At 36.2% G+C, this 19,074-nt stretch overlaps 1 protein-coding gene across 1 annotated transcript; it reads right to left on the minus strand.

The window, feature by feature from the left end:
* Positions 1 to 7,596: 7,596 nt before the first annotated feature.
* On the minus strand, positions 7,597 to 8,676 carry LOC138340254 (uncharacterized mitochondrial protein AtMg00810-like). The gene is made up of 2 exons (XM_069291968.1): positions 7,877 to 8,676; positions 7,597 to 7,816 (listed from the first exon to the last, which is right to left on the minus strand). The coding sequence occupies exons 1-2, from the start codon at positions 8,674 to 8,676 to the stop codon at positions 7,597 to 7,599; spliced, it is 1,020 nt and encodes a 339-aa protein (XP_069148069.1).
* Positions 8,677 to 19,074: the final 10,398 nt, after the last annotated feature.

Consider the following 19,074-nt stretch of genomic DNA (forward strand, 5'->3'; position numbering starts at 1 on the left):
ATATACTTGTCATTATATTTTCATACAAATATCATTTAAACAGTAAATTACAAAACAAATTATATCAAAAAATAAAACTTCAGCTATCCTTACCCATTTAATACAAATTTAATAGATACAATCATCATTTATATCAAATTTATACATTTTTCATATCAAATAGTTCATTTTTTAACACAAATTTATACATAATCGACAAAACTTATATAAACAATTACATCTCAAATTTCATACAAATTTAAAACACTTGTCGTACAATTCTTCGAAATTCTTAATAACTTTTTTTACACATTAGTAAATATATTTTCATACCAATAACATTTATACTAAGAAATTCATTCAAAACTATATATTTAATTATATTTTCAGAATAAAAAAAACACTAATCAATATTATAATTTTAATGTCCGTATCCAATCTACAATGTTAAAAATACTTATATGTTATACATTTATACTCAAATCTTTCATATATTGCTGCAATTTTTCGAGAAATTATTATTTTGACAGTATGAACAAAACAAAAGAAAAAAGAAAAAGAAACTTAACAATAAAATCAATAATATAACAGTTTACAATAATTAATACGTATTATGAATAACATGTTTATAAAAAAAAAAGCATATCCCATTCAATCACAAAATATGTTTTACATGTTCATTTTTTTCATTTCACTGAAATCCAAATAAAAATAGTAAACAATTCGATGTACTAACTTGAAGGATCCCATCTTTCGTCTTATTTAATTAATATTGATGTGTAGTTGTCCATCGCAAAAAAAAAATCAGCATTTTTTCAAACAAAAAAAAACTTCAATTATTCGCCGATAACAAAATTTCTAGAAGAAAATCGAAGAGAGAAATATGAAACGAAAATGGATAAAATCAGATTTTTAATTTATTTTAACAAAAAATAAGAAAACTAGATATTCTTAACTAATTTGAATTCCTTAAATCATGCTAATTAATAATTATCCTCAATTAATTCAAATTTGTTATAAAATCAAGCTTATAAGAGATATAATTATAAAGAGAAGAAGAGAAGAGATGTAGATAGAAGAAGAGGAATTTTCTTATTATTCAAGTGTATTCAAGTCTGATATGTATCTATTACAATAGTGAATGAACAACCCTATTTATAGAGTGAGAAATCACTCCAAAGGTCACCATATTAAGTATCATAATAAATAGATACATTCTTATCCAAAAAGGTTCATGTAACCTAGTGAATATGAATGGTTGTTCATGTACCAACCTTATGGACTATCCACTTAATTCAATGTATTTATAACAAAATTTAATTAGTTTGAAATTTCCGTTTTCATTATTTCCTTCAGTAACTTTACTTTATTTTTTTTTTCAAAACAATGTTTTTAAATAGTCTGCTAAAACCTGATATTTTTAATGTTACAACTTAAAACTATAATTGTACTGCTATAACTTGAAACTTAGGTTGTGACTTTTTCGATGAGTTAAGATTTTTCAGACAAGTTGTTATTTTTAAATGGTTGTGATTTTTCTATGAGTTGTGACTTTTCAAAAAATTGATTTTTTCAATAAGTTGTTAATTTTTTCAAAAGGTCGTGACTTCTTCGAAAGGTCGTGACTTTTCAGATAAGATAGAAAAAACAATTGTTCATACCAACTTTTGTTGACTATTAGTAGATGGATTTCCTCCCATTTTTCAAGAACAATTTTTTTTTAATCTTCTGCTTATCTTCTTCTTGCATTTTTGTGATTTCTTATGGTTGAGTGAATTCGATCTTTAGCTGAATATGAGGTACCACTATATTGATGAAGTAAACCGTTCTATACTAAAAGGTTATATTCCATAATCTCGAGTATTTGAATAAAATAATTTTGATGATATAATAATTAATTTTTTGCGTAATATATAAATTAGTATGTAATGCTCATATAAAGTTAACATGATGTAGTCTAAATTCATTTTGTTTTTGTTTACAATGTCGATATACTCTTTTTTTTTTAAATTTTTTTTAGATTGTCATGATTTATTTTTTAATGCTCAAGATAATAGAAATGACTATATAAAAGGACGTAACCTAACCCTAGCATTAGCAACGTATGGCTACGGTGGTCGGCGGCCAGCCACCACCACCAGCTGGTATGACTGAAACTAATCCATCTACATATGCGAACTTACTCCATAACCCTCCCAATCTTACACAACCTCCAGAATCATTAGCTCTAAAGCCTATATCGTATTTACATGAAGAACCAACATTACGTGGATCAAAAAGGAATTCGATAGACTATGCATAAAGCAAATTTTTCAATACGCAGTGGTAGCAAAGTTTTCAAATGGAACACCAGATGAAAGACTATGCCATCACAATTGGAGACTAAAGGAGCATGTAATATTGGATACATGGAAGAAAGACATGTCTCTCTACTGGAAAATTATTCTGCATTGATGTCGAGAGCATAGGAGTTACATGTTAGAAATAAATATTTTCCAATAAAATTTTTAAAGTGGGATCCATGGTTTAATCCAGAAGAAACCACAATTGCTATTGCTTGGATATCTTTCCCATGCCTTCCAACAAATCTGTTTGACAGGGAATCTTTAATCTCATTGGCTAAAGCTGTGGGGCAGCCGTTGGTAATTAATAAGGCCACAAACAATCAAACTAGACCAAGCTGTGCAAGGGTGAAAGTTGAAGTAGAATTCCCGAAGGAATTACCTAGAAGAATTAAAATCAATTGTTTAGATGAGGAGACTGCAAAAAATAAAATACGACTATTTACCAAAATATTGTTGTCACTGCAGACTACAAGGGCATGACAATGCAGGATGTTGGAATAGTAATCCAGAACTCAGACCAAAGAAAGAGGAGGACAAAACAGAAAAAACAATAAATAAAGAGAAGAATAAAGTAACAGAAAACCAACAGCATCCAACACAAGACAACAAAGGAATATGAAAGAACATTGAAGCTGAGATGCAGACTAATAAGTATGGCAGACATGGTGATCAGAACAAAAAACATATGGAGTGGCAAACAAGAAAAAAAACAATAATAATAAGGAAAAACTGACAGAGGAGCAAAATGGGAAGAATAGCAAAGATAAAGTTGACAGAGAACAATTACAGGCAAACAAAAATGCCTATGAAGCACTGATAAATCTAGAAGAGGATGGTCAAACTAAGGAGCAGGGAAGCAATGAGAATAAACAAAAGCAAACAATACAAAAGAGGAAATCTGCAAACAATGGGTGGACGCATCTTTTGGTGAACAAATCGACAAACAAAGTGGAACAAAGAACAAGGAGTATAATAAAACAAACCTGGTGGAGATAGAAAGGACACAAAGGGGTCAAGAACAAGAGAAAAAACAAGAGCAAGTACAAGAACACAATACAAATAATGACAACAGGTATGACAATCAAAACAATGACAGTGGACATTCAAGGATAGGAACAATCATATGGAGATGTCAGAATTTGATGGGAAGGAGGAGCGAAGGGTAGAAAAAAAAGATAAAGAGATACATAAGGAAGAATCAAGTGAAAAGCCACCAGATGATCCCGAAAAAGAGGAAAACATAATACAGTCACAAAAGAATAAAGTAGCACAAGAAAAGGAGGGAGATATAATTGAAGGAATATCTGATAAAAATATTCAAGAGACTAATAAACCAGTAACTTGAATTGAAAAAGAAGATGTCCAACAGAAGGATCAAATTGATATTGGGAATGATGAAATAGAGAACATGCTAGTGTTCAGTTATATGTAGTAGTAAATAACCAAGGGGATTTATCACCTAGACAAATATGTAAAGCAAGGAAAGATACCAGACAACCCAAGTCAAATCGAGCCAAGAGTGTACCTCCTAAGGCAAAATGAGGTATACAGACAAGGCTAGCAAGTGCCAAAACTAGTAATCAATGAATTACTCATTAATATGGAATATAAGGTCCTTAAATACTCAACAGGCCTTTGATAGAGTTGTACATATGAACAGACAAAAACATTTCAATTTTATAGCATTGATAGAACCATTCAAACACATGAGACATATAAATATGGATAGATAATGGTTGTGAATGGGGACAGCCTGGCATAATATCAATGGAAAAATTTGGGTGTTTGTTAGAGAAGAGTTTCAAGTTGTAACAATGATGGATACAGACTAAATGTTGACTCTAAATTTGAAAAGGATTGATGACAATCAGGAAATCACAATATCTATTATATATGCTAGCAATGATAGGAATACTAGAGTTCATTATGGGATGCTTTGTATGACTTCTACTCAGAAACATACTCCGTGGCTAGTGGGAGGGGATTTTAATGTTATTACAGATGAGACAGAGAAGTTCGATGGGCTTTCGGTATCTTCTGGAGAGACAGAAGACTTCTTACATTGTCTAAATGTTTGTTTGTTATCAGATATGGGATTTACTGGCAGCATGTTCACATGGTGGAATGAGAGGTTTGATGAAGCATGTATTTTCAAAAGATTGGATAGATGTCTAGGTAACCAAGTATTGATGAATATATTTCCTAATCTCCAAGTAGAACATTTGATCAAACAAGGTTCAGACCATGCTCCTCTTCTAATTGATTATAAAATGGATAGTAGAATTATTAAGAAATCTTTTAGATTTTTGAATTTCTGGATAGAGCAAGAGTCTTTTCTGGAGGTGGTGAGACAGAACTGGTCTGGAAATTTTGGAACAGATCCTTTCTTTATTTTTCATAATAAATTGAAGAAGGTGAGCAAAGCACTATCTAAGTGGAGTAAAGATATGGAGATATATTTAGAAAGATTGCAACATTAGAAGAGGTAGTAAGGGTTCATAAAATAGAATTTGAACAACAACCCTCTAAACACAACAGGGAAAGGCTTCAAAAAGTGCAGGCTGAACTCATGAAATTTCATGCAGTGGAAGATAAATTTTGGAAACAAAAGGCTGGAATGTAATGGTTTAAAGATGCAGATAGAAATACTAAGTTCTTCCATGCTCACGTAAATGGAAAGAGAAAGAAACTACAACTCAAGAGAATACAAGATGTTAATGGGAATTGGTTAGAATTAGAGGAGGAAATTAATCAAGAAGCAATAAGGTTCTATACTGATCAGTTTGCTGAAAATCAAATTCCTACAAACTTTGATATTCTGGATCACATTCCACAATTGATTACCGAAATCAGAAGGAAAAAATTCATGATATACCTGAAGTGGAAGAGGTGAAGAAAGCAGTCTTCAGTCTTAACGCAGATAGTGCAGGGGGACCAGATGGATTCACAGGGAAATTTCATCAAGCTTGTTGGGACATCATTGCTGGAGATGTGGTTAAAATGGTGCAATCTTTCTTCTGTGGACATGAATTACCTAGATATGTAACTTGTACTGATGTAGTGTTGATAACCAAGAAGAAGGAGGTTATGACATTCTCAAATATAAGACTATTAGTCTTAGCAATTTCAACAGTAAGATCTTCTCTAAAATCTTACATGAAAGGTTAGTTCATCTATTGCCTTACATTATATCCCCTCAGCAGGCTGGTTTTATTAAAGGAAGAAGCATAGTGGAAAATGTCTTACTTGTACAAGAGATTGCACATGATATTAGAATAAGAGCCAAATCAGCTAATGTTATAATTAAATTGGATATGACTAAGGCATATGATAGCTATGCTGGTTGTTTTTGACCAAGGTGCTTAGAAGAATGGGATTCGGGGAGATGTTGATTGATATGGTGTTTAGAATAATCTCTAACAATTGGTATTCCATACTTATAAATGGACAACCACAAGGTTTCTTCAATTCTTCCAGGGAAATAGGGGAATAAAACAAGGGGACCCTTTGTCGCCGACTCTATTCATTATAGCAGCAGAATGTATGTCAAGAGCTCTAAATGCATTACATAGGGATGAGAAGTTCAAAGGATTAGGAATGCCTAAGTGGAGTCCATACATCAACCACTTAGCATATGCAGATGGCACTATTATTTTCAGCTCAGCAGATAATTACTCATTAAGGTTGGTAATGGATACTTTGGCTACATATGAAAAGGTGAGTGGACAACTGATTAATAAAGAGAAAAGTGCAGTATACATGCATGAAAATGCAAAGGAAGATGCAGTGGCAGTGGTAAATAGAGTGACTATGATACCAAGAAAAGAATTCCCCTTCACATATCTAGGGGTACCAATCTATTATAGCAGGAGGAAGAATGCTTATTATAAGGAAATCACTGATAAAGTAAGCAACAAACTATTTTCATGGACTGGAAAACTCTTATCTGTTGGGGGGAGGATCACACTCATTAAGCATGTCCTACAGAGCATGCCTATTCATTTGCTTTCTGCTTGTGACCCCTCCTCAAGGGTAATAGCTAATCTTCGTAGGATGTTTGCAAAGTTTTTTTGGAGTAATTCTGTGGGAAACTCTAGCAAACATTGGACTAATTGGTCTGTAATATGTTATCCATTTGAGGAAGGAGGACTAGGTTTTAGAAGCTTACAAGATGTCTCAAAGGCTTTATTTGCTAAATTGTGGTGGAATTTTAGAACCAAACAATTATTATGGAGAACGGAGCATGCAGTCCTGGTGAAGTGGAAGAGAGGTACTTATGTACGGAGAAAAATGATACAAATGAGAGAACATGTGGAACAATATATATGGTGGCAACAAAAACAAGGTCAATCCCATTTCTGGTTGGATAATTGGACAGGACTGTGAGCATTGTATCAACCTAATCAGGAATGTGACAGAACAGTAGTTCAGGTACAAGAGGTAATGGAAGTGGATAGGTGGAATACAATAAAGCTGAGAGATCTCATATGACAGGATAAAGTGGAGCACATTCAGATTAATATACCACCTCCCACGGAAATGCATATAAAGATAAACCTTACTGGAAACTAGAAGCAAAACGAAAGTTCACAGTAAGGTCTGCATATCAGTTGGTTAGACAGAGAAAGGAGTGTAATCTACACAAGAAAATGTGGATCAATCTCTTTCCTTTTATGAAGATTTTGAAAATATGAATTGCCTTTGGACGATGTAATGAGAAGATGGGGATTCCAATTTTCATCTAAATGCTACTGCTGTCAAGAACATAAGCAGGAAACTTTCTCACATGTTTTTCTACAATCACCTGCAGCTCAGTTCATATGGAGACAATTTAGTGGACCATTGGGGCTGAATATTCAAGGGCTGCAAGTTACTCAAGTTATTAATCTCTGGTGGGAAGCTCCTGCTAATCTATATATCAGAGAGGTGCGTACTGCTATTCCAGCGATCATATTATGGGAATTATGGAAAAGAAGGAATGCTATGAAACATGGTGGAAAGATATCACATGAAAAACTTATGTACCAAATCATGCATACCATTGTTCTGATGTTGAAAGTAAGGAAGAGTAACTTCAAATATACTCCTTATGATTGGAAGTGTTAAAATACGTAAACAAAGAGAATAGTTTTTGGTTAATTTTCTGTGTATTGCTCTTGTGAAATAACTTTTACATTTATACAGGTAAGATGGAAAGAAATACGGAACCAGATAAGGAAAATGGTTGTACCGAATATATTACTAACATAATTAGTCTATTTTGTTCCTATAATTATTTTGCTAAATATGGATATTTTCTACACTCCCCCTCAAGTTGTGCACTCGGATTTCCAATGCTCAACTTGCGCAAGACATTGCTGAAAGCTTCAGTACTAACAGCCTTGGTTAGGATGTCTGCCAGTTGATCTTTTGATCGAACAAATGGAAGTTTGATAACTTTGTCTTCTAACTTGTCTTTGATGAAGTGTCGATCAACCTCAACATGTTTTGTTCTGTCATGTTGGACAGGATTTCAAGAAATACTTATTGCTGCTTTGTTGTCGCAAAATAACTTGCAGGCTGTTTTCTGAGGAAAACCGAGTTCATTTAGCAGTTTCCTAATCCATAGGATTTCAGTTATTCCTTTCACAATTCCTCTGAACTCAGCTTCCGCACTTGACAGGGCTACAACCTTTTGCTTCTTGCTTCTCCAAGTGACAAGATTCCCTCCTACCAAGGTGAAGTATCCAGAAGTGGATTTCCTTTCATCTCGGTCTCCGGCCCAATCTGCATCGGTGTAGGCAATTATATCGAGGCTATCATTTTTTCCAAAGTAGATCCCGGTGCTGCTTGTACCCTTTAGATACCTCAGAATCCTCATTACTGCTGTCATGTGATGTATTTGAGGTAGATGCATGAATCTACTCACTATCCCTACTGCATATGCAATATCTGGTCTTGTGTGGGCTAGATAGATGAGTTTCCCTACAATCTTCTGATATTGCTCTTTGTCAGTCGCCTTTGCCCCTTCTATGACCTGAAGGCCATGATTTGCTACAATTGGAGTGTCAGCCGGTTTACTACCTAACATTCCAGTTTCAGTTAAAAGATCGAGAATATACTTTCGTTGGTGAATAAAGATCCCTTGCGTGGATCTTAAGACTTCTATACCAAGAAAGTACTTTAAGTTTCCTAGATCTTTCATCTCAAATTCCTGAAACAACTTCCCCTTTAAGGTAACAATTTCTTCCTCATCATCTCCGGTGATGATCATATCATCTACATATATAATTAGACAGGTGATTTTCTGATTTGCCCTTTTTATGAATAAAGTATGATCAGAATTACTCTGTCTGTACCCAAATTTCTTCATAGCCTTAGTGAATCTTCCAAACCAAGCTCTTGGAGACTGCTTTAAACCATACAGGGATTTCTTCAACTTACATCCTTCTCCATCTTTAAAGTCATGAGAGTATCCTGGAGGGGGTCCATATACACTTCTTCTTCAATGCTTCCATGGAGGAAGGCATTTTTAACATCAAACTGATACAAGGGCCAATCTTTGTTTGCTGCTACAGAGAATAATACTCGTATTGTGTCTATCTTGGCTACTGGGGAAAAAGTCTCTGAATAGTCGATCCCAAAAGTCTGAGTGTAACCCTTGGCCACCAATCTTGCCTTGTACCTTTCAATGGTTCCATCTGCCCGGTGCTTAATGGAGAATACCCATCTACATCCCACCTTCTTCTTCCCTTTGGGTAGAATACATTTTTCCCATGTGTGATTCTTTTCCAAGGCAACATATTCATTTTCCATGGCTTGTCTCCACTTCTCATCTTCAAAAGCTTCTTCCACAGTTCTGGGAATGTTTGTTGAGTATAGGGAGGTAGTGAAGGCAACAGCTGTGTTGGACAAGTTTTCATTGCTGATTCTTTCTATGGGGTATCTGGACCGTTGATCTTCATATTCCGGGTCATACCTTTTGGGAGGAACACCTCTCGTGCTTCTGTGAGGAAGCTCATATCTGTTTTGACAATTATCACTAGACACAGAGTCAGTAGGAACAGTACATGATTCAGAATTTACCTCAACTGATGTTGACTCAGGGTGCTCAGTGGTTGTCATTGGAGTGGATTGATGAGAAGGAGCTGATACAGATGTTTCAGAGTTGACGTCGGCGGTATTGCTTACTTGCGTTGGAGGATCAAGGTCCATCATTTCTGGATATATTAACCAGCTAAGGTCATCATTCGTAGTCTCCCCCTAAGGACCAGGCTGGGTATAGTAATAGGAGTGTTCAAAGAACTCGCAGTCAAGACTGGTGTAGATTTTGTTTTGAATGGGATCATAGCATCGGTACCCTTTTTGAGTGACTCCATACCCAATAAAAACACATTTGATGGCTCGTGGTTCAAGTTTATTTCTGATTTTTTTTGGGAGATGAACATAGACAACACATCCAAACACCCGTGGAGGTAGAGAATGATAGGAAGGGATGGACACATGGGAGGAAAGAGTGTCAAGAGGAGTTTGATATGCAAGAGGTTTGGTAGGTAGTCGGTTTGTTAGATATGTGGCTGTGGCAATGGCTTCTGGACAAAAATGGACAGGGACATGGGATTCTAACATAATGGCTCTAGTAATCTCAAGAAGGGTTCGGTTTTTCCGTTCAGCTATCCCGTTTTGTTGAGGAGTATCCGGACAGGTAGTCTGTGAATGAGGCCATGATCAGAAATAAATTGTTTCATATTTAAGTTTATGTATTCTCCTCCGTTATCAGATCGAAGAATTTGAGGTTGTGCAGCAAATTGTGTACAGATCATGTTGTAGAAATTTATAAACACATCATATACTTCAGATTTATTTTTTAGAAAATAAACCCAACTCATACGGGTGCAATCATCCACAAACAAGACAAAATAGGAATATTTGTAAAAGGCAAATTCAGGTGCAGGACCCCAGACATCAGAATGAATTAAGGTAAATGGCTTAGAAACATGAGTTGAACTGGGAGAATAAGAGTGTTTATGACTTTTTGCAAGTACACATGCTTCACAATCCAAAACAAAATCAAAGTCCTTAAAAGAGGGAAATAATCGTTTAAGATAACTTAAAGACGGATGACCTAGCCGTCGGTGCCACATCCAGATCTGATATTCCGGTGACCCTTGAGCAAGCAAAGCGTTACCCTGTTGAGTCACCTCGTTCACATAGTATAGACCTCCTCGTTCAATACCACGACCAATGATCCGCCCTGTCTGAGCATCCTGTACAATACAATCAGAGGAAGTCATTAGAATTGTACAGTTTAGTTCCTTGGTTAATTGACTAACAGATAAAAGTTTGTGGGTAAGACTTGGAATTAAAAGACAATTTTTTAAATGGATTTTTGATGTAATATCCACATCTCTGGCTTGAGTAATTGGAATAAACTCCCCATTTGCAGTTTGAATTTTAGTGCGGGTAGTTGATGTGGAGGAGAGAAAATCGGATGGGTCGTATGACATAGTGTCCGTGGCCCCACAGTCAAAAATCCAATTGGACTTATTGCACATGAGACCCACACTTTGTTTTTCCTTGGGTTTTTTGTATAATCGGGCTTCTGAATTTTTGGGCTTTTGATTAAAAAGGGCTAAAGGGTCTGATTTTTTTAGGGCCTCTTGTTTTTCCTCACTTTCATTTCTAGAGGACGGCTCCTCTAGATTTTTCTCTCTTCTTCTTCCCGTCGCTTCCTCTGTCTCTATCCATGGTTCACCGGAAATTTTGGTGAACCCATCTTTGCCACTCGTACCTGTTCGCCTATCGGTAACGCTGGTCGATGAAGCCTCGCCGGTACCTGTTCGCCTGTTGGTGACAGTGGTTGACGAAGCCTCGCTGGTCGCTTCTCCTTCTCCGATGGCGGCGTTAGCCTTGCCGCCGGTCTTTGTTACCTTGGTGGCGGCTTTACGCTGTCTCAGGTCTTCCCACCATTATGGGTAGCCGATGAGCTTAAAGCATCCTTCCTTGGTGTGTTTGGTTCCTCCGCAGTGGCTACATTTGAGGTGAGTTTTGTCCTCTCGCCGGAATGATGAATCTGTCCGGCTAAATGAAGAATCTGACCGGCGTTGAGTGACAAGACCACTTCCGATCTCTGAGGGACCTCGTTCCAGTGATGAGTTGCCGGTCATTATGCCACGACGAACAATTTCTCGTCTGATGGTGGCATATGCGGCATCAATGGTTGGAAGGGGATCTAAATTTAGGATGTCTCGCTTTTCTTTGTCAAGTGAATCATTTACACCAGCCAGAAACTGGTACAGCCTTTGTCGTTGTATAAATGAGTTGAAAAGTGTGATGTCTTCTGCGCATTTCATTGGGTTTGGCATTCGTCTATCGATTTCTTTCCAGAGTGTATTCAATTTGCTGAAATACACCTCTATTGTGTCTATCCCTTGTTTCATAGAGGTTGCTTTTGTGTTCAGATCATAGATCTGCAATTCATCTCTGCCGCTACTGAGTAGAGTTTCGATGCCTTTCCATAAGTCTCGGGCAGTTTTGTAGTCCAAGAATTGATTCACGAGGTCTCCGTCAATATTCTCGATGATCCATGAAATGACCATCGAATCTTTTTGAGCCCATTGCTGGTATTCTGGATCATCTGGTGAAATGGGGTTGACGATGATGTGATTGAGTCTTCCCCGGCCACCAATTGCTATCTGCATCAGTTTACACCATTTGGTGTAGTTGGTGAAGTTCAATTTTTCCGCGACTCGCACTGTTTGTGAAGTCCCTGGTTCGATGTTGGTTGAATTTTTGTTGAGTGTTTGGAACATTTGAAACAGTTGCTGCATATGTTCCATAGAAATAAGCTGGTTTGGATTTTCCGGTGGGTTTTCCGATGGGTCTTCCATTTCGGTAGATCCCGGTAGATGATGAGTACGGAAAAAAAACGTCGAAGATCGACCTTATGGCTCTGATACCATGTTAAAATACGTAAACAAAGAGAATAGTTTTTGGTTAATTTTCTGTGTATTGCTCTTGTGAAATAACTTTTACATTTATACAGGTAAGATGGAAAGAAATACGGAACCAGATAAGGAAAATGGTTGTACCGAATATATTACTAACATAATTAGTCTATTTTGTTCCTATAATTATTTTGCTAAATATGGATATTTTCTACAGGAAGGAATGAGTGGAGGCTCTACAAAGTTACACTCCTAAAATTAGAGTTGAGCAAGTGCAGGGTTACAAAAGGCGAGCGCCTCCTCGCCTTTGGCGAGAGGCGAGGGGTCCTCGCCTTTGGAGAGAGGCGAGGGGTCCTCGCCATTCTCTGCCGAGGCGAGGCAAGGCGATGGTAAAAAGGCGAGGTGAGGCGCTGCAATGGCGAGAGAAAAGGCGCCGCCTTTTTAATTAAAATTTTTTGACTTAATAATATTAGTCAGAATTAGGGTTTTTTTTTTTACTTTTGAAATTTTTGAAATTCATCGCGACTCTGTCTCTCTCTCGATTGACTCTCTTCTCTTCTCCTCCATCGCTGTCTCTTCTCCCTCGCTCTCCATCGCTGTCTCTTCTCCCTCGCTCTCCATCGCTGTCGCTTCTCCCTCGCTCTCCCTCGCTGTCAGCTTCTCCTTCTCTCAAGTTCTCCCTCGCTGTCGATTCTGTTCTCCTTCTCCCTCGTCGGCCGCCGACTCACGAGTTTCCTCTGACCCTCGCGACTCTCTGTTTTCAGGTATTGTTTTCTCTCTTCTTCTTCAACAATTTTTTTCTGTTCTTCTTCTTCATTTTTTTTTCAGTTAGTGTTTTTTTGGTGTAACTTGTAAGGTAGTAAGGTTGTAAGCAACTAAGCAGTGCTTAGTTGCTTACTGCTTTGTGTAAACATTTTTTTTTAAATTATAGGCAATTAGTTAAAAAAAATCTCTCTTTTCTTAATTATTTATTCCAATATTTCTAAACAGCGAATTAATTGAATTTAATAATCAATGGCGGATGCTAGCAGAAAGAGGGACATTGGATGGAATTATGGCACTCAAGGAGCGACGAAAGATTCGGTTAATTGTAACTTTTGTGGGAGTACTTTCAATGGTGGAATAACTCAACACAAACAACATTTAGTTGATGGTTTCAAGAATGTTAAACAATGTGTCGCTTGTCCGTCGGAAATTAGAGAAGTAAGGGCTTATATGCAAAACAAAATAGCTAATAATCCCGAATTTCAAGTGAGGCAGCCGGAAGAATTTGTTGATATTGATGATCTTGATGAAATGGATGATTATGCGGGAATGAGGCCTCCCTCCAAAACTCAAAAGATATATTCTAGTGGAGGTTCATCCACCGCACGGAGTGTGACGAAAGGACCTTTGAACCTCTATTTTTCACAAAAATCAACACAAAAAGGAGGCTTAGAAAAAGGAGGAGGAATAGAAGAAACAAAAAAATTCTAAGAGAGCGTGCGGTAAGTGCTTTTGCAATTTGGATGTATGATGCCGAGCTCCCTTTTAATTGCGTCAATCACAAATCATTCGATAAATTTATTAAGGCGGTTGGACAACATGGCCCCGGAATGAAGCCTCCTACATTCCATGAAGTTAGAGTCACTCACCTTAAAAAAGAGGTGGATAAAATAGAAAAAATTGTTGATAAGCATAAAGTGCAATGGACAAAGTTTGGATGTTCCATTATGATGGACAAATGGACGGCACGAAATGGCAAAATGATCATCAATATTTTGGTGAATTCTCCAATCAATTAGTATATTTCTTGGTTCTATTGATGCTAGCAATGAATCTACCGATTCCACCAAAATGTACAAGTTATTTGAAAGCACTATCGAAAGAATTGGACCGGAAAATGTGGTACAAATTGTCACCGATAATGCTAGTGAGAATGTCAAAGCGGGAAGTATGATGATGGGTGCGTATCCACACATTTATTGGACTTCATGTGCCGCTCATTGCATCAACTTGATATTTGGTGACATATTCAAGGTTAGACATATGCTTCCAGTAATCAACCTATCCTTTAATTTTCTTTATAGTCAATAATTCATTAGCTACTAATTAATATAATTTAATCTTTCTGTAACAGTTTTTAAGAAGGCCATCAGAATCCATTCTTACATTAGTCAAAGGCCATTGTTGTTAAACTTGATGAGAAAATTCACCAAAGAAAGAAATTTGGTGAAACCGGCCAAGACGAGATTTGCAACGACATTCTTAACTTTGAGAGCTATGTACATACAAAGAAAAAACTTGAAAACTTTAGTCCTCTCAACCGAATGGAATTCAAGTAAATTTGCAAAGGAAACTTTGGGGAAAGAAGTTGTCAATCTTATTATTTCTGTCCACTTTTGGAATGATGTTGTTTGGGCACTTACAGTTTGTAGCCCTTTGACAAAAGTGCTTCGTTTGGTGGATGGGGAGAAAAAACCACCAATGGGCTATATTTATGAAGCAATGGATAGAGCCAAAGAATCTATTGCACATGGTTTTCGTGGAGTTCAGAAGCATTATGAGAAAGTGTTTCAACTTATTGATGCAAGGTGGTCAAAACAACTCCATCGGCCTTTGCATGTTGTAGGTCATGTTTTGAACCCAGGATTATATTATAAAGCTGAAGAAGAGGGAACTTTATTACAGACTTTGTGGACCGAGTATTATGCATGTGTTGAGAAGTTGGTCCGTGATACAACAATACAAGATGCACTAATCGCTTAGCTTCCTAAGTACAAAATGGCGGATGGACTATTTGGTTGTGGTCCGGCTAAAAGATCTAGAGACACAAGGTCACCGGGTAAATGAGTTGATTTAGATCTTACTTAAATTATTTGACTTATTTATAGTCACTAACCTTTAAATTTTTATTATAGTTGAAAGGTGGTCACTATTTGGTAGTGAAACACCAAACTTGCAAAAGTTTGCCATGAAAGTATTAAGCCTAACTTGTAGCTCATCTGGATGTGAGCGAAATTGGAGTGTGTTTGAACACTTAAGTAAATATTTATATCCTATTTTTCATATTATATTATTATAAATATCAACTAGTTAATATCAATAACTTATGCATAGATTCATTCCAAAAAGAGGAATAGGCTTACACTATCGCGTCTCAATGATCTAGTTTACATTAAGTACAATAGAACATTGAAACGTCGTTATGATGCTCGTGATCTTATTGATCCAATTCGCTTGGATAACATAGATGATTCAAATGAATGGTTAGTTGGATGCCCCGAAGATCAAGATGATGAACTAGTATATGAGGATGATGATCTTACTTGGGGTAGCGTTGCTACGACAATTGGAGCGGACGAGAGTATCTATCATCTTAGGGGACTCTCTTCAAGATCAACAGTACTTGACAAGGGCAAAGGAGTACAAAGTACATCTACAAGTTCATCTTCAAGTAGGACTCAGACACTAATTGATGAAGAATACGAGGAGTAAGAAGATGAAGAGCAATATAATGATGTAGAGGATTTTGATCTTCAAGAGTTGGATAATTTTGAAGAAGAATCAACTTTTGAAGTTTTGGTTTATTGTATTTTGAATTGTTTGGTCTTTAAAGTTTTAGACATTTTAGTATTTACTATTGGTTTTTGAATTGAATATTTGCTAATATGTGTTATTTCTATTATGATTTTGGATAAAATATGCAATTAAATATTTTTAATTTTTGGTATTAATTGGCGCCTTTATTCAAAAAGGCAAGCGCCTCGCCGCTCGCCTCGCCCCGTGGCGAGGCAGGCCCTTGTCGCCTTTTGTCGCCTCTCGCCGTCCACAACACTGAGCAAGTGTTATGGACAATACCTGAGACAAAAAGTCTCAAGTGCAATACAGATGGATCATCAAGGGGAAATCCAGGAAGAAGTGCATGGGGGTTCAGTGTGAGAAACGATTTAGGGGATGTTATAGAGGCACAAGGCCACAAGCAACAGAAATAGAAGATTCTTGTACGACAAACACACAAGCACAAGCAATGGCTATACTTCAAGCTTTAAGGTCCATCAAGACCATGGAATATATACATGCGACCATTGAAACTGATTCCCTTCTTATGGAAAAGGTGATTAAAAAGAATTGGGAAGTTCCATGGCAGATTGTCAATATCGTGGATGAAATTTGGGATCTTATGAGAGATGAGATATGTTGGTGAATCATATATTAAGGGAAGGAAACAAACTTGCTCATTACTTAGCAAATTATGCCCTTGATTATGGAAGCCTACAGATAACAAATTTTCACCAATTAGATGTAGAGGGGAGAAAGATAATTAACAATGATAAACTTCAGATTCCATATCTTAGAAGGAAAACTTGTAGATTGTTAGGAAGTTTGCTTCAAAATAATTATTACTATATGAAATATTTAATAAAAATAAATGTAAATAATACTGATTCACAGGACGAAAAAACACAAAGAAGGTAAAGTGGAAGGCAAAATCAGTTACATTTGAAGAATCATACATGGGCAAAATCAACCATCAAAACATTATGGACCCGAAAAGAAAACTTGCCACCAACAAATACAAGAAAATGAAAGGGAAATTACCTGTCAAACAGAGTAAGAACGAGCAGCTGCAGAAAGATGAAGCAACAACAGTGGTGGATGTGCAAAATAAGGCTGGAGCTGGTGCAAGGATCATATTGGCGAACTACCAAGGAAGAATCGAGCATATCTCGTCACTTTAGAATAAGGGTTCTCTTTCTGTTTTTGTATCCAATGTACTTTCCTTTTTTTTTTTAAAGTAGTTTTGTAGCTATGCAGACTTTTTCACTTTAAAAAATAGCCTGACGGGGGCCTTGATTAAAAAAAATAAATAAAAAATTATATATCAATGCTACTTACATGATTTAGATTGTTAGGAAGTTATTTCAATATTTAAGACTAAGAAAAATTTATATGACTCGTAATAACGCTTTTTGAAGTTTGTATTAATTTAATTTTTATTATTATTTAATATATATTTTTTATAATATAAATATTTTCATGATGCAAATAAATAATTATATTTAGATATGTATTTGTATTATATTGAAGTATTATATATATCACTAATGTATTATCAAGTTAACAAAATTTTCCAACTTCAAAATATATCATTTTAAAATATTCGAGTTGTTTTTTAAATAATAATAAAAATTCGAAAAATGTGATTAGATGAATCATTTTAAATTTATAATTTACAAAATAAAATATTTAGTAATATGGAATAAACATTTTCATTTTGTCCCGACACCAAATAAAAATCTAATAACTAAAAATGTAAAATAGTGTGAATAATGTTTGCCATGATTAGTAATAACTAAGATAATTTACAATGTTATGACTAAATAACTAATGTGCAATATTTGAACTTCTAATAAATTTATAGGGATAATGCCCAAGTACCCCCTAAACCTATGTCCGAAATCTCAGAGACACACTTATATTATACTAAGGTCTTATTACCCCCTGAACTTATTTTATATGTAATTTTCTACCCCTTTTTAGCCTACGTGGCACTAGTTCGAAAAAAAAGTCAACCATCGTTGGGCCCACAAGATAGTGCCACGTAAGCTAAAAAGGGGTAAAAAATTATTAATAAAATAAGTTCAGGGGGTAGTAGGACCTTAGTATAATATAAGTGTGTCTCTGAGATTTCGGACATAGGTTTAGGGGGTACTTGGGCATTATCCCTATAAATTTATTAGAAGTTCAAATATTGCACATTAGTTATTTAGTTATAACATTGTAAATTATCTTAGTTATTACTAATCATGGCAAACATTATTCACACTATTTTACATTTTTAGTTATTGTTAGATGACAATAAGTCTTCTATGTAAACTCAACATCCTTTATTGATTAGGATAACTCTTTTCTATTTGTATTCAAACTCTATCATGTACATCATCAGCACACATATATATATATATATGTATTATGGCATCCTTGGTCACCTGCAGCAGTGACCAAGTTTCTGTCCTCTTCTTTGCATTTCAGTTTGGTATCAAGAGCCAACTTTTTTTTCTTTCTTTCCGCCACCATGGACAACCCCAACCAGTCCATTGTCGTTGCCGTTCAGCCACATTCATCCTCTTCCACACATCTCTCCATAACTGACTCCAACTCCCAAATAATTGCCCTTCCCGGCCTTCCGATAAAACTTGATTGCGGAAATTATTACCTTTGGCAATCTACCGTATATTCTGCCTTTGAAGCCTTTGATTTGGAGGGTCATCTTGATGGAACTAATTCTCCATCTGCCACTATCTTAACCACTACTCAGGACACCTCTGCATCCACAACAAATCCAGCCTTCACGGCTTGGAAGAAGCGGGACAAAATCCCTCTTCTTTGGCTCAAAACTACCACGAACCATTCTATCATACCTTACATAATGCACATTCGTACCACTCGTGAAGCTTGGTCATATCTTTCCAACCTTTATCAATCTCAATCCCGAGCTCGCGTCATGCAACTTCGCCACCAACTCCAAACCACCACTAAGGGTTCTTCAACCATTATGGACTATGTTGACAAGAAACGAACTATATCCCATAGTCTAGCCCTTGCTGCCCGTCCCATAACAGATGAAGAACTTATGAGTGCTATTCTGTTCACACTAGACTCTTCCTATGGACCTTTTCGCTCTTCCATTAACCCTCACCTTGATAACCTCACCACTGACTCACTTCTTGGTTTACTTCTCCAAGAAGAGGAGAAACTGGCTGAGGAAACTAAATCCTTCCAACTTCAAGCCAATGCCATATCTCGTCAATACTCCAACCGCTCCCCCATCACTGGATATC

This window comes from Solanum lycopersicum, chromosome 12, assembly GCF_036512215.1.
Source record: "Solanum lycopersicum chromosome 12, SLM_r2.1".
NCBI classification, from domain to species: domain Eukaryota; kingdom Viridiplantae; phylum Streptophyta; class Magnoliopsida; order Solanales; family Solanaceae; genus Solanum; species Solanum lycopersicum.

Coding starts and splice junctions, on each gene's coding strand:
- LOC138340254 (XM_069291968.1), bottom strand. CDS start 8,676: ATGAAGAAATTTGGGTACAGACAGAGTAATTCTGATCATACTTTATTC. Junction 7,817..7,876: donor CCTCAGAAAACAGCCTGCAA/GTTATTTTGCGA, acceptor CCAACATGACAG/AACAAAACATGTTGAGGTTG.